Raw genomic sequence first — 15113 nt, 5'->3', positions numbered from 1 at the left:
CTGGGAGATGTGTTTCAGCAGAAAGCTGCTTTTGTTTAAAATCAACAGCGCTCTGATTTTCACAGCAGATCTACTTTCCAAGAGCTCTAGGTCTTAACTAGAGAGGAAAATCCCACTGCTTGCTTGCATTTTTATTCCTCCATATAATCCGCCTACTTAATGCCCCACAGCATCTTTTCTTCTAAACTAGCTTCTGGTTTTTGGAACTGTTTTCACATTTAGATATTAAATGTAAGAATAAAACATATATATATATCCTATTTGTTAGATCAAGCCTCCCTCTTGGCCTCTCAGCCTGAGTGCCCCGATATCTGGATGCCCCATGGTTTATAGTATATTTCAGGCAAGGGTTCCTGGTGTGAGTTTAGCTCCATTCGAAACCTGATGGGAGTGAAAATAGTTCTCTTCTTCAGTGTCCAATTTCCAGTAGCCAGGAGCGGGAGAACCTGAAATTCACCCACTTCTTCTTCAGCTTCTGCCTGCTGCATCCCCCCAGGCATGGTGTCCATGGGCCTCCTATCTGCCCTGCAGGTACCATGCTCCTCAGCTCGGCAGCTCAGCCCTTCCTCAGATAACTGCCATCAGCTCCCAGCAGACGGACCCTGCTTGTGGTGAGCTGTTTTCTTATCCCTCATCGAGGCACCGTCGCATCCCCTGCAACCTGCTGTCAGGCAGTTTTTTGTGGACTGTCCTCTGACTTCTCTGTCCTGCTGAAAGCCTGGAAGTGTCACACAGACACTTTTTTTTCATTTTTTTCCTTTTGAACGAGACACTTGCTTTGTCTCTTCTTTCCCAGTTCCTCCAAGAATTCCCCGTTATTTATTTCCTTTTACTTTGTGTGTGTTTATTCCAATACCACGCCTCTTAAAACCATCTCTACAGGCTAAAATGCTGGTTTTGGGGCTTAAATGCAGAATGTGGAGGCTCGGAACAGCTGAGGCTGGTTTGCAGTGCGCTCATGCACATTCATAACAGGGCTCAGGGCTGTTGAGCCCTGTGGTGCTGTGCAGTGTGCGTGTTTGTGATCTGGGGATTTGCATGTTCTTACCATTTATTTTGTTTTCTGATTCCTAGGCTCAGCACAAACAATTTAAATGGGAAAATAAAAAGCAAATAATGATAATTCTATTATAATTTTAAGAAACTGAGCTGGGAAAGAAAGTGTGACATCTGCCAGATTACCACAGGCACCAAATCCCAAACCAAACATGAACGTGTAAGGCCATGTCTGCTTAACTGTAACTGCGCTGATTAGCACCGAACAATGCTCAAGGAGAGGGCTTGCGTGCGAGTGTACCCAGTAACATTTTATCTTGTACTGAAGACACAAATGGCTGTTCTCAGAATGTTTGTTTTTCCAAGCTACTGGCAAAACTGCATGTATATTGATGCCACTTGGCTGTTGCACTGTGTTTATTCTTTTCTGTTGCAGAGGGAACAAAACCCTCCCCTCTTCACATTAACTCACCGTTTTCAGGCAGTGCTCTGGTGGGATATACACAGCTGCATGTTGCTGTGCTTTCCCCACCCCGTGTCACTGCCCCGTACCTTACAGCAGCACAAGGAAATACAAGTTACTGAGCTACGGCCTCATCCTGAGTCCAGCACCTCTCTGACATCTGCCCACGTCTCCCAGGGAGAAGCGCAGGGTTCCTGGGCAGAAGGAAGGTAGAGCTTTGGGTGCAGTCTGTGAGCAGACCCCTGGCTGTCAGCCCTGTGCTGGTGGCAGCCCAGGAGCAGGTGGAGGAGCTGTGACAGCTTGGCCTGGAGTTTGGCCTGGGCATGCAGCTTGGCCTGTGGCACAAGTGATGCCGCAGGTCCCCGCATGCTGTCTTCCTTACTCAGAGGAGTTCTCTTGATCACGCTTCTTTGCTGTGAAAAGCAGCTCTGTATCTCCCATCTTTAATCACTTTTCTGTTAGGGCTACATCCTTTCCTGTTATGCCCTAGCTGCTTGCAGTCCTTTGAGAAGAGGTTTTGCTGAAAGCCCTTCTATGAAAATCCAGGTAGAAAATATCAGCTAGATATTCCCTGTATCCTGTCCTGTTGACTTCTTTAAACATCCCCAGAGGATTTTTGAGATACAACTTAATTCCATTTGTAAAAGTCATGTTGACTCTTCCCCAGTATATTAAATGTATTCATGTTTTTACTGATTTTATTTGCTAAAACATTTCCTACTATCATGCTGGTGCAGATTTTAGGCTTACCAGCCAATAGCTTCTGAGGCCTCATCTGAAGGAAATCCTTCTGAAAAGCTGGTGTTGTGTGCTCTATTTCAGGCCTTAGCTAATTGAGAAGATTTTAAGTGAAATGTTATGCATCAGGCTTAAAAATTAATGTGCCTGCTTCATCTTGAGGGTTTTTTGGCCACTTGATGAATGCCACCTGCTATCATTCTTTGCCTATGTGGTTCACAGCATCATCTACCATCTACAGACCATCTTGTGTGTCCCTTCAAAGAGGGATTCTGGCTTCCCTCCCTGTTTTCATCACGAGTAAGCAAAGAATAAATTTATCTTTTCTGCTATGACCCTGTCTTCTCTGAGTGCTTCTTTCATATCCTGATCAAAGACCCCACAGGCTCTCTGGCAGAATTCCTGCTTGTAGGGCACTTGAGGAGAAATTTACTACTCATTTTGATGCTTTCTGCAAATTGCTCTTCTACTCCTTGACCTGCTTTTTGTGCCGTTCACATTTAATGTGCTGGATTTTCTACTCTTCCCATTCAAAGGCAACTTCGTATTTCCAAAAGGATACCTACCTGCTCCTAATAACCCTCTCCCTCCAGCTTTTCCTTTCTGATCCTTCCCAAGTCCCGTCTGCTGAGATGGTGTGCCCTGTGCCTCCAGCCCTGTGGCTGTGAGCAGCCTCCTCTCCGCGGGGGAGGATCTGACCCTCGTGGCTCCTCCTTAGAGGCTGTTTTCTAGCAGGGCCTCTGCTCTGCTTCCCCTTTTTGGGCTGAGTACAACAGCGGTAAATTGCCTGGCTCCTGCTGCTCTTACAAAGGTGCCAGATCTCGAGCACGTTGTGGTCTGCAGCAGAGGCTCAGGGGTGACGCTTTGAGGCAGGCTGTGTGCTCAGGGCTGCTGCTGCTCTCGAAGGAGGAACCACCTCCCTTGGCAGGGGCACGCCACTGATTCATAAGCACCCTGGGGCCACTAACACTTCTTACAACCTAGCAGATGATTTCATTGCCATTTGAAAAGGTCTAGACTTTATTTCAGGAATCTAATTGCTGAGCCTGAGGTGGTTTTCCAGCAATAACACCTGTGCATGTGTTATCTGATTAGAACAGAAACCTGTGGCTGAGAGCTACTGGCCTTCCTTTAGAGAGGTACAGAACAAGCAACACCTCCTGGTCAAAGCTTCTGAGCGAGGTAGATGAAACCCGGTTTTGCTGCCTCAGGGATGAGGGTCTGATGCTCAGCAGGAGCCAGGCAGCTTCTGCAGCAAAAAGGGAGGAGAAGGAGGTGGCAGGGGGCTGGCTGCAGGGGAGGAATGTGTCAGAGCTCAGCCTGCTGCTGCTGGAGGGCTGGGGAACTGGCACGGGGGGGCCAGGGAGCTTGTCCCTACAGCTGGGCTCTGCAGCCTGGGGCTATGCAGGCAGCGAGGCCACGGGGAGTGTTGCTTCAGCAGTTTTGTGCCCTTGGCAGCCTTGAGTCAGCCCTAATAACTGGGATTAGAAGAAAGACGGTGCCTTAGGGCAGATTAGTGAAATCCAGCAGTCAAACAACCCCTACACAAAGGCAACAAGTGTCTAGTTGGGCTGCATGGCTTCCAGTGGTGCTGAAGGCTAAGTAAGGGGTCCGCTGTAGTAAACTGGGATTCAGCATGGAAGCTTTCATGCTCTTCCTTCTTTCCCCCCTAATTTCCTGTATGTGTTCCCATTATACTGATGAGATTTGTCACTAAATTGAAAGCATATTTGCGTGGGAGGGGTGGCACTCAAAGTGCAATCACGTTGCCATTGTTCAGAGGTGGATGGCAACACCTTACTTGGGCAAAACTCCCTTTTATTACAGCTGGACTTTAAGCATTACAGAAATTGGGTCAGTGTAATTGGCCACCACCTCCACTGAAATCAGCAGCAAGACTTGTGCTGGTGGCAGCACGAGCTGTCACCTCACGAGTGGCTCCAGCCACAGCCCTAGGGCTGCTCCGTGCTGGGGGGGCTCGCTCAGCAGGTGTTTTCAGGACCTGCCACCCTGCTGGGTTATGGCAAAGCTTTGCTTTCCATTATGAAGAAAGACTGGCTGCCAGCAGGAGGGGAGAAGGGTTCACATTCTGCTTTGGAGCTTGCTTCTGGAGGTGCATGTAACAGGAGGTCTGGCTTGTAACACGGTAACATGGAGTGTGCGACCCTGCAATAGCAGCTCTCGGAGTGGTGACTGGAGGAGAAAATCGCTGAGGCACTTGCCTGCCTTCAGTATTCCTCTGGCTTCACAGGCATGAAGGAGTAGACTGTGGGAGCTATCGCTCCTGGTGACTTCAAGTGGATTTCGGAGTATTTGGCATTACTGCAAATGCAGACCTCATTTGTAAGCTGCAGAATTTTCAAAAAAAAAAAAAAAAAAAAAAAAAGAAATTCCTAGAGCGTGGCTATTACTTTTACAACCTGTGTTTCAGTTGTAGAGCTGGAAATAGCAGCCCTCTACATCCGCAGCATTTCTGCGGCCTCCCTGGCAGCTAAGCACGGGGGAAGAGGCGGCGTGCCCGGGCGCAGCGCAGCCATGATACCCATGGGTTCGGCCCCTCACCGCTTGCGCTGCCAGCAGAGCCTCGGATCTCTCTCAGTCTGTCTGGGCTCGGTGCATATTGGAATTTCATCTCCCCAATCTGCTCCTGCAGACTTTTTTTTTTAAATCCATGTGGAAAAAAAAATAATAATGAGAGGGTAAAATAAGCGGAGCGAGCGTTAATAGCCCCAGCCCATATGCTCAGCGCCTTCCTGCAGAGCTCCCGTAGCAGGGCCCTCTCACGCCCCGGGGCTGTGGCAGGGCCCCGGGCAGGGTCAGCAGCCCGGGGGCGCTGGGCTGGGGCCGAGCCCCCGCTCCTTGCCCTCAGGCTTAGGGCCAGGCGTGCCAGCGGGGCACGGGGCCGGGGCTGGGAGCGATGGCACAGCCCCGTGGGGGCTGAGTTTGGGGTCAGATGCCGGTGATCTGGGGGTGGCTGTGTGTCACCCAGGGGTTCACCCCGCCTTCCTCCTCCTCCTCCTCGGGGCGGGGCGGGGCGGGCTGCCGGCGGCTCCCCCGGGACACCGCCTCCCCCCGGCCCGGCCCCGGCGGCGGAGGCGGGCACGGCTGCACCTGCCGGCTCGGCACGGCACGGCACGGCACGGCACGGCACGGCTCAGCCCAGCCATGCCGGCAGCCACGGCGCCGGGCCCGGAGGTGCCGCGGAGCGCTGCGCCCGGGCGGGACGGCGGCGGCCCCCCCCGCGGCTACACAGGTACGGAGGGATGCGGCCGGGCCCTCCTTTAGGGCACGGGGCGGGACCCCCGGGAGGGGTTTGGGGTCTCCTGTCCCGCTCCGAAGGCTGCGGGAACCCCCGTCGAGGGGCTGCGGCTGCCGCAGGGGTGGACTCCCCTCAGCCGCCCCCTCCCCGCAGCACCCCCCAAGCTCTGGGGGCACCCCGGGGGGTGGCGAGGTCCCCGCCGTGCTCGCAAGGGGCTCGGAGCTGGGCAAGAGAAGGGAGACTTTATGGGGCCGGCGGCTCGGAGCTGGGCAGCAGCCGGGGGAGTTCGCGGGGCTCGGAGCTCGCTCGCCGGAGCACGACCCGAAGGGAGCGGCTCGGCACGGTTTGTGCTGCCGGGAGCTGCCGGCCCCGAGCCCAGCTAGCCTCCCGGCGGGTGTGAAACGGCCCGGGGAGAAAATGGAGCCCCGGGTGTTCCGCTCTAATAGGGTGATGCACCGAGGGGCGGAATGGGAAACGAATCAAAGCTCTCTTGCTTCCTCTTCTTCCCCCTTCCACCCCAGTGTCGTTGCCCAACCTGGGCAGGGGAGCACGTTTCCAGAGCTCCTTGGCTGGGCTGGGAGCGGTGAACTTGCTGGCGACAGGAGCCGAAGGGGCTCTGGCCCTAGCACAGGTGGGACGCGCATGCTGCACCTGGGCTGTCACCTCTGCAACTTTCAAGGGCTGGGGGACACAGAGGGGTCCTGCTGCCCACGGCGGTGCTGGATCGGGCTCCAGCAGCTGCCTGCTTGCAGCCCCGGCGAGCTCTGAAGCTGGTAATGTAAAGCAAGAGGAGCCTGCCGGAGCTCTGTGCCGCCCTGCTTGCCCAGGCTCTCCCTGTCTGCTGCAGCTGGCAGTGTAGGCAGAGTTCCCTGCCTTCAGCACCAGCAGTGCTCAGCACCTCTCGAGCCCGGGGACCTCATCTCCCTGCAGCCCGTCCCCCTGCACCCAGCTAGCTGTGATGGAGTTCACCCCCGCGGTCCCGGCGGGCTTTATCGATGACCCGGTTTTTATGATGCTGATGGAAATGAGCAAACGTGTTTGGGCTGATGGTGTAGCGATGCTTTAAATTGCACCCGCTGAGTGTGCCTAACTGCGCGTTTAATTTGAACTTAATAGAGCGGTTCGTTTTTAAAAACATGGAACAGGTTCTGGGGAGCGTCCCTCAGAATTAACAACTCAAACACAGGCGTGGACTCTGTTTCTCTAATTTTTGCTAATGCCGCTAATTATTGACTTTTTTGCTTGTGTAAAATCATGTGTGTTGGGCTCCATTTATTTGTTGTGTCAAACCGTCCCCTCGGGCTGGGCTGTGCCCACAGGCGAGATGGGTTGGAAGGGCACGTCCCATGTTGTGCTCAGCCTTTCTTCTTCCTGCATGGAATAATCTTGCCCTATACAGACGTGTGGCAAAACTCCCAGAAGTGTGGGATCTACCAAAAAAAACCGGCATGCAGACTGGCATCTCAGCCTCAGTTAATGCCTCGGATGCCCACAAACCTGACACCTGGGTCAAGCTGGATCGCTGTACTCCACAGCTAGCACATACGGGCATTTTTCACCATCTGTATTTTTGAAGTCAGAACAAGGGAATGTGGCGTTATGTTTGTTATAGTACCTGTAAGGAGATGTTTCTTCCTGTACTGAAGAACCTGATTATTTAGGCTTTGTGTGGAGAAGCTGAAAGGGAGAAACCTATTTTCAGGCCAGGGCTAGCTAGGGGCAGTCGTCCTTCGGCCGTGTTCCCAACCAGGACAGCTCACACTGTCCTTCCCAAACCACCTGCAACAGTGATGTGGACCAGGAGTTATTATTAGTAGGTGCCAGATTAGAGTCAAAAGGGGCTGCACAGGACCAGGGCACAGATACACCTGCATGTAAGTCTGCATCTATTGTGGGGCCAGAAGAGATGCTCGCAACAGGCACTTTTGCCAGACCCACCGGTCACATGCTCCCTGCGAGCTCCCTCGCTGCCTCTTTGCCCACTGCTGTGGAGGTCTGTCCTGGCCTTCTCCATCCACACAGGTTTCACCTTGGCTGAATGTCAGTTTGTTGCTCCAAGTGTACTGAGCTAGCCGGATGTGCTGCTGTTAAATCTGAGTGGTTTGGATAGCTAAAATTATGGCTACGTGGTATATAATTTTAAATTAAACTCTTGCTCAGGATGCTTTATTTAAAATGTGACACGTTATTTACGCAGCGGCGTTTGCTGGAGAAGTGACCTCCAGAGAGAGCTGATGACAACTGTTATACAGCACCTTTCATTTATCATGTTGTTATTGGTGATCATTTTTCTTTGCTGCTTTGATTGAGTAAAATTTCTGGACCTGGCCGGCAGGGTGCTAATAATAAGTCACGTGGACAAACTCCTTCACATGCTCCTTGTGCAGGGGATGAACGAAAGCGTTGCAAGATTTCCATTTGAATAAATATATGAATGAGAAGGAATTTAAAAGATGTTCATTGCACAGCCTGATGCATATAACACTTAGGGTCTGACAGCTTCCTGCAACGCAGCTGTGACATTCAGGCATTCTCTACTCTTCCTGCTCTTGCCTGCCTGCTGAGGGCTGGTGTCTCCCTCCCACCGTCCCTCCTGGACTGCCACCCTTTGCTGGGGAAGGTTCAGCAGAGCACTGCAAAGCAAGCAGCGAGCTCAGCCTCATTTCCACCTCCCGGTCACAGCCAAGCAACAGCTGTGGCTGCAGGTGGGCGCTGGGACGCTCGCTGTGCTGCTCTCGTGCTCTGCTAGCAGACAGGCAAACGCGCAGAGCGGGAGCGTGGGCAGGGGAAGAGTGCAGCAAACTGTCCCGGTGCCTCTCGAGGCTGTGAAGAAGCCTTCTTCAGTTGTGTTTTTAAATGATACTGATGCTTTTATGTTTTCCTTATCATCTTGTGGTTGTTGTGCTGTCACAGCATCATTACAGCATTGCCTTGCTGTAGTCGTTAACCGTGGACAGATGCTCATCAACCATCTCTTGCCAGGCCCATTATATTATCTGGAGAAGCCTCTGAAATTCTGAAATGCTCATCGAAGTGGTGACTGAGCGGTTTCCTGCCCTGTGGGCACTGTCAAGCAGAGGCAGGGACGGCCCCGTGGCTGCAGAGCTGCGGGCAGCACAGCCGCTGGGCTGTTACCGAGGTGCTGCTGCCCCTGAAGCTGCTCAGATTATAGCAGGGGCTCATCGGGTGGAATAGGAAAGGGAGGAAGGAGTAGTAAAGGCGTGTAATTATTTTCAGTCTCTACATCACTGAAGCTGGGGCTCTAGCCCTGTTTGTCTAGAACGGCACCTTGGTTTGTGTTGTGGTTCTTCCCCCAGCCCCCAGTGCAATCTTACAGCTCTTAAGGCTGCTCTGCCCCAGATTGGGGCAGCACCTGCTGCTAGAAACACCAACCTGCTTCTGCAAATGCATCAGTGTAGCCACAGACAAAGGTAACATAGGAGAGAAATACAAAATGTGCCAGAAACTATGATGCCAGGTTAGAACTTGGTAGCCCTCTTGCTGCTGGGCTGTTCGTAGTTGTGGTTTGGCCATATCCCTCTGCCTTCCCAAACCAGGAGGGAAGAGAGGTTGCCAGAGGTAAGCTGCAAATAACCTGTGGGACGCGCCACAGGAAACTGCGCACGCTACATCCAGACAAATTCCTGCAAGAAGTTACCTAGCAGGCACCATTTAGGGGAAAGACACCACCTCTGGCTTAGGACAGACCTGAGCTGCGATTTGCTGGAGGAGGCATCGCTAGGTACTTGCTTGGTTGTACTCTTCTCCAGGTGGCCGTGGTGGGACAGAAGTACCAGGCTGGTTTAGCTTTGGTGTGACCCATGGTGTCTGTTCTTTTGGCACACGCTGCTTTTTTCTGCAGTGAGTTTGTGTCCTTGCTAGTGCAGAAACTGAAAACGTGTCGCGAGAACTTATGGCTGCTCTTCCAGGAAAACAAAAGCAAAGTTGTTGTTCAGAGCAGAGAGCACTGCCACTCTGCACGTGGGTTGCGAGGAGGTTCTCGGCTTGCTCCTGTGATCCCAAGGTGCAGCTCAGTTTCTAAACTGGGGAAGAAAATCATCCTGAATTTTCGTTCTGCAGGGCAGGATGTGAGACAACCTGGAGTAGATGGGCTTGTAATTTCTTAAAGGCTTATTTCTCCTTCCTTTTTCTCCCATGAGATCAAAGTGAAACCTTCTATTAAATAAAAGAAGTGGCGGTGGCAGAATTTCAGCTAATTGGCTTTATCTCCTGTACTGCAAGATGCTACTCTCAGTGGCTCTGTGTTTGGACCAAGCATTGTTATTGCTTTGAGAGACTGATTTTTGTGCTTGTCATAAAAGCTCTAGAATGATGCGAAATAGAGAAGGAGACGAGTTATGAGGTGGTGTAGCACAGTCCTCCACAGTGCAAGACGGTTCCCTGTAGTACTCTCCAATACTTTGTCCAAGCGCCTCTTAAATTACCTAGGTTATAGAGATGAATTATGTCAACACGTATGAATTTCAGCTAGGGAATGGAGTGAGCTGAATGTCTTGGACCCAGAACACTGACGTTTCAGAAATCAGAAGTCAGCTCCAAACCCACCCAAACAACCCTGCGATCTCTGGGTTCGGTGTGCCCGGGGAGCTGAGGGACCAAGCTGCTGGCTTGGCTCCTCCCTGCGTGGCAGGGCCGGGAGATCCCTGGGCTCCCGTGGGAAGCTGTCTCCCAGCACATCTGAAACTCTGCGACAAAGGGAATTTTAACTGTGTGGAAATTAGCACGAGATACTTACCTCATTTGTCAGGATTACCGCTCCCTTTTAACGCACCTGGCACCGCAGCGCTTTGCCTTCAATAATTTGACAGGGACAAGGCAGCACGTAGGACAGTAGCTTGTTTTCACTTAGGCGTTTTATTGACACACTGTCTTTCAAATGCAGTTGCAGATAAGCAGCTGTGTTACTCTGTGGCGCAGTTTAGACTGGCTCCGTGGATCCGAAGAGTGACAGGGAGATGATTTTGCATTCGCAGTGGAAGCCTGCCCTGCTCGCTTTGTGTTTTGCTGTGAGATGACAGTAAGAAATGCCCTAGTTGCAGAATGAGCAAGCACTCACCAAATAAAATCAATTCCTGTATCTGTGGAGGGTCCTGGAGGCCGGGCTGAGTGGGGGCCTGCTTTATGTAGCAGTGTTTGCTGGTGGGGCCTGGAACGCTGGGGCTGGCCCAGCAGCACAGCACGGTGGTGTCAGCATCAGTTGGAACAACAGCGGCTCCTGGAAACACAGGTGAACTGCTTGCTTTTCCTTTAATGTAGTTGTAAATGGTTACTGAGGCCTTATCTCCGGGATAAGATAAAGCCAAACGCAGTGCCACGCACCTGTATGAGTCTCCTAAGCGGAGGGTCTTTGGGAATTGTTTAGGGAAGTGACAATGTGGACAGGAGCTGGGCTAGGTGTGGGGAAAGACGGTGGGTAAAAACCTGAGTGAAAGTGGGGCCTTGGAAGCAGCGTTCAGAGGGAGCCCCTGGGCTGGGGTGACAGGAGGAGGTGCTGGGGGCACGGCATGTCTGGTTGTTTGGTTCCCCCAGCTCAGGAGAGCAGAAACATGTGCCTTCACGTGGAGGAGCAGGATGAGGCACAGGAAGGCTTCTCCCCGCATGCCCAGCGCTCTCCAGCACTATGAGCTTTGCTGCCTGGTCAGGTCACGAGGCGTACCCAGCCAGGGAGGGCCGCTTTTGCCTTCCTCCACAACAAGGGGCCCCACAAAGCTGGAGCCGTTTTGTACAGGCAAGGAGGAGCCGTAGCATTCAGCCTGTTACTGGAATACAGGCTGGTGGAACTAAGTTTCTCCCTCTATTTAATCCTAGGCTATCCCTGCCTGGTGTGCTACCTGAACACATAAGCCTTCCAAAAGCTGTCTGTCGTCTAGCTCACTGGCAGAGCAGGCCCGAGGCAGGTCGGAACGTCTTGTGCGAGCGGGGCTGCTGCCCTTTGGTCCGTGTGCCTAAGGTGCTGGCCATCCTGCGTGTAACTGGCCTGCAATCATTTACTGGTTTAGTGGAGAAAAGTAAACACGGCGGACGGCTTCCCTGTCCTTACGCTGGTGTCCCCATCCGTCTTCAAGTCATCTCCCGCTAATTCCGATGGCCAGGGAGGCCACAGGCAGATGTGCCCATCGACTCGCACTGTTAATCTTCGCGGTGCTGGCGGGGCTGCTGCGGGCTGGGGCAGGGCTTCCACACCCCCAGCTGTGGCCAAGCTGTTCTGCTGCTCCATTGCTGCTGTGTGTGAAGCCTGGCACCACAAAGCCCACCCCGGCAGCAAAAAGGAGGGAAGGAAAATGACAAGCAATAAAAACTGCTAAGGAGGTTTTAAAATCTGTTGGTGTCTCAGTCCGTGAATGATTTCTATCGCCATAATAAATTGCATGCTATTGCTAAGTCTTGCAGACCAGTGTCTAAAAAAATCAATTATTCGCAGCAATTCTTGCTGACAGCTGTGAATGGCAGGTCACTGTTCCATGGTGCGCTCTTAGCATCTTCAAGCAGCAAACCTGGTAAGGAACAGCAAAGGGGAGCAAATGCAGGCAAGCTCACTGGCATTCAGGTTGGTTTTGTTTAGCAGGGTGGCTGGAAATGCCCTGGCTCTGCAGGCCCAAGAGATGGGCAGAAAGCAATGCGGTTTGTTTGTTGCTGTGGCATCTGTGCTGATCCTGAGTGGGGTCGGGGCTGGGCAGCGAGGGCTGTATCTGGCCCCGTATGCTGACACTTGTGCTGAGGCCATCTGAGAGCAAAGGAGTGACAGCTGCTGCCAGGGGGCTGGGCAAGTGGCGCCAGAATTGTCACCAGTAGGGAAACCAGGGACTGTGCTTCAAGTTGGGACAGCAGAAGGGAAAATGTTTTTCCAGGTTGACCCGCATTGCTGCAATATTGGAGTGTTTAGCTGAAAGAGAACAGACAAACCTGTATTAAATGGTTTGTTTTAAAACAACAAAGTGGCTTCAAAAAAACAAGCTTGAAAATTTTTCATAATCTTTTTGAATAAGTGCTCTGTGCAAACAACTCTTACATCTTGTCGATTTTGGCCCAAACTGAACATGTTTGCAGTAAGCACTCTGAAGTGTCCACCTAGGCTTTCGTTCTGGAGTGGATTTTGCAGAGACCGAGGCAGGTCTGACCAGCTCAGCCGCTGCTTCAGCACCGTTGGGCCAAGGCAGCACCGGTGCCATGCTGAGCTCCTCGCCCCGGCTGCAGGGATTTCGGCAGCGCACAGAGGTTGTCACTGGCAGGCAGACATGGTGTGGACGTGAGAGGCCGCCTCATCAGGGGACATCTGCTTTTATCAGCGACATTCACCACCCTAAGTGTGTTTGCACAAACCAGGGCAGCTGTTAGAGGCAGATAGTCTGTTGTGGGTGCTGCGTGGGGCTCTCGTAGTGCCCGGGTTAGCGGGGATGCACAGGGACACTCGCATCCTTCTTGTGGGACACAGCAGCCGGCTCCTGCGGGGTGCAACAGGGGCGAGAGCAGCCTCTGCCCTGGCCAAATGTAAGGCAGGGCGTCCTTCATCCACCCGTGGCTCCGAATGGACCTGTCCTTTCCCCATGAAAGTAGGTCTAAGGTTTTCTTTTGGTTTCTCCAGTTGGCAGCGTTTCAATGAAGTGCTGAGTTTCTACCCTTTCTATTGCAAATTAAATGTACCAAAAGCCGTATTAAAAGCAGGGGATTCCTGATATTGCCAGGGCATCTTATTTGTGCTCAGTTTTTTCATCATGCGTGTTCAGATAAGAATTTCTACTGCACACCCTGTGCCTGTTTGAGATGTCGAGGTTGCCAGCTGAGCTCTGCCTGCTCTCCTTGTCTGCACAGCCCACTGAGGGCCACCAGAAGCACCCACCGGTGACTTGTGTGTTGAAGCTGTAGCTCTGGAGCATAATGGACAGAACTGCTGCTGGTTTCTCTGTGTTACTTTCTTTACCTGCAAAAACCAGTAAAATCTGAGTCTTGCTCAGTTTACTGAAGATGTAGTTAATTTAATTTTGGCAAGAAAACATTGATAATTATGTAGGGAAGCCAGAAAATGTTGAATTTGTTACCAGCTTGCTTTCAGGTTAAACATAAAATTGATGAACTTAAGTGTTTAAAAAAAATAAAATTCATCTCCTCTAAAGAGAAAAAGACAAATGGTTTTACAGGATTCCTCAGAGGTGCTAAACCATTTTGTAGGTGAAAAGCCACAAAGCTGAAGCATGTTCTGACAGAATGGCCTTTTCCTGGCCCCAGTGGTAGGTCCAGAGCTAATAACGTGTTTGTGTTAGAACTGGCTGGACAACACAGTTTCAACATTTTTCTTCTTTCTGCATTTTAAAGGGAACAAAAGCAAGGACAATTCCACCAGAGCTTCTGCTCTCAGGCATAAGGGCCAGGTTGCCCTATTTGGTTTTCCACAAACAAGTGCCCGGAGCCTTCTCCAGGGCCCAGAAATGCCCATCAGAAACACTGTAAAAATCAATACCTGTGTGAGAAGTGCTCAGCTCTGCCACTGCAGCAGCATCAATCTCTGCTCATAAAACCTGCCATGGGAATGGTTTGGGCCAGCTCTGCTGTGCTGCCCAAGGTGGCACTGTTCAAGCACACCATTTATTGCATTCACCCATCTTTTTTCTGCCTGTAACTTACTTGCAGGTAAAGAGCATATAGCTGCTTATAAATACTAACAGGACTCTCAGTGCTCCTGGGATCTTGGTTATCTCAGTAAGAAGGGAGGCTGTTGTGGTAAGGAGAGGGTTTGGAAAGTTTGACTCCTGTAAGCGGTTGGTGGTTCTCTGTCACTCTGGGCATCTGTATGGGCACAGCGAAGGGCTCACCGAGGAGTGGCGGCTCCTAAACCTTGTGTGTTTTCCCATTGATACCAGATCCATGTCAGCAAGATGCTAAATACCAAGTTGAGTGCTGAAATCTGGGTTTTTCTGGCCTTCTTTAGTGTGCTTATTTATTTTTATTTAGTGTGTGTTGGTTGTTTTCTTGCAGTTATTGTGATGCTGAAAAAGGCTTTGAGCATTGTTCTGGGATAATAGATTACCTTTACTATGGCCAAGGAACAAATTTAACTTTTCTGGTCATGGCAGTTGCCAGTGGAAGATGCAGTGCCTGGCTAATGGAGCCCACGTACTGCTTTGCACCGCCTGCAGAAGTGTTGCAGTCGGCTGCACAGGTTTAATGAATGAGAGGTTATTCATGAGCGCTGGGCAAAAGTAATGATGCAAGTTGAAAATATAAGCCTACAGGCTTCTCCGGCCCACTGCTCCCTCAGAAACACCTCGCCAGCAAGGACGAGGCTCAGAGCCTGGCTGGGGACAGCGGGGCCAAGGCAGCAGAGCGGGGCGTGGGGAGGGCTGAGGACCCTCTGTAGATTAGTGTGCTGTTGTGTAGCCGGTTACTTTGGTCCTTGTAAATACCAGCACTTATTGTGCAAGAAGCAGGGCCATTGGACCTGGGAGATGAGCACAGCGAGGGCCAGACCCCTCATGCCCAGACGTGGGGGCTTTGGGCTGCCCCAGTGGGTCTGCCTGCGCACCTGGTGCGGTCAGGGTCTAGGCTGGTGCACAACTGAAAAGCTTGTTTCAAATTATTCCTCTTAATTTTATTCTCCATTGGGTCTTTATTTTAGAAACAAGGCCACAAACTGTGCATCGT

General features: G+C 51.7%; 1 protein-coding gene across 6 annotated transcripts in view; it reads left to right on the top strand.

Annotated features, from left to right (window-relative positions):
- SUSD3 (sushi domain containing 3) overlaps positions 1 to 15113 on the top strand; it is a 71649-nt gene that overhangs the window by 33379 nt on the left and 23157 nt on the right. The window contains exon 1 of one of the 6 annotated variants that reach the window (XM_048061404.2): positions 5295 to 5450. The exons of 3 other annotated variants lie outside the window; for them this stretch is intronic. In XM_048061404.2, coding sequence (XP_047917361.2) covers positions 5363 to 5450 — 88 coding nt within the window. In that variant the 5' untranslated portion in view covers positions 5295 to 5362. Of the gene's footprint in view, positions 1 to 5294; positions 5451 to 5858; positions 6088 to 15113 lie in introns of those variants that run through there. 2 more of the 6 variants (XM_067003255.1, XM_013187767.3) reach the window with 2 other exon arrangements.

The sequence above is a fragment of the Anser cygnoides genome, chromosome 10, assembly GCF_040182565.1.
Source record: "Anser cygnoides isolate HZ-2024a breed goose chromosome 10, Taihu_goose_T2T_genome, whole genome shotgun sequence".
Lineage (NCBI taxonomy): Eukaryota > Metazoa > Chordata > Aves > Anseriformes > Anatidae > Anser > Anser cygnoides.
Note: the sequence above shows the minus strand (reverse complement) of the source record. Positions and strands in the feature narration are given on the sequence as shown.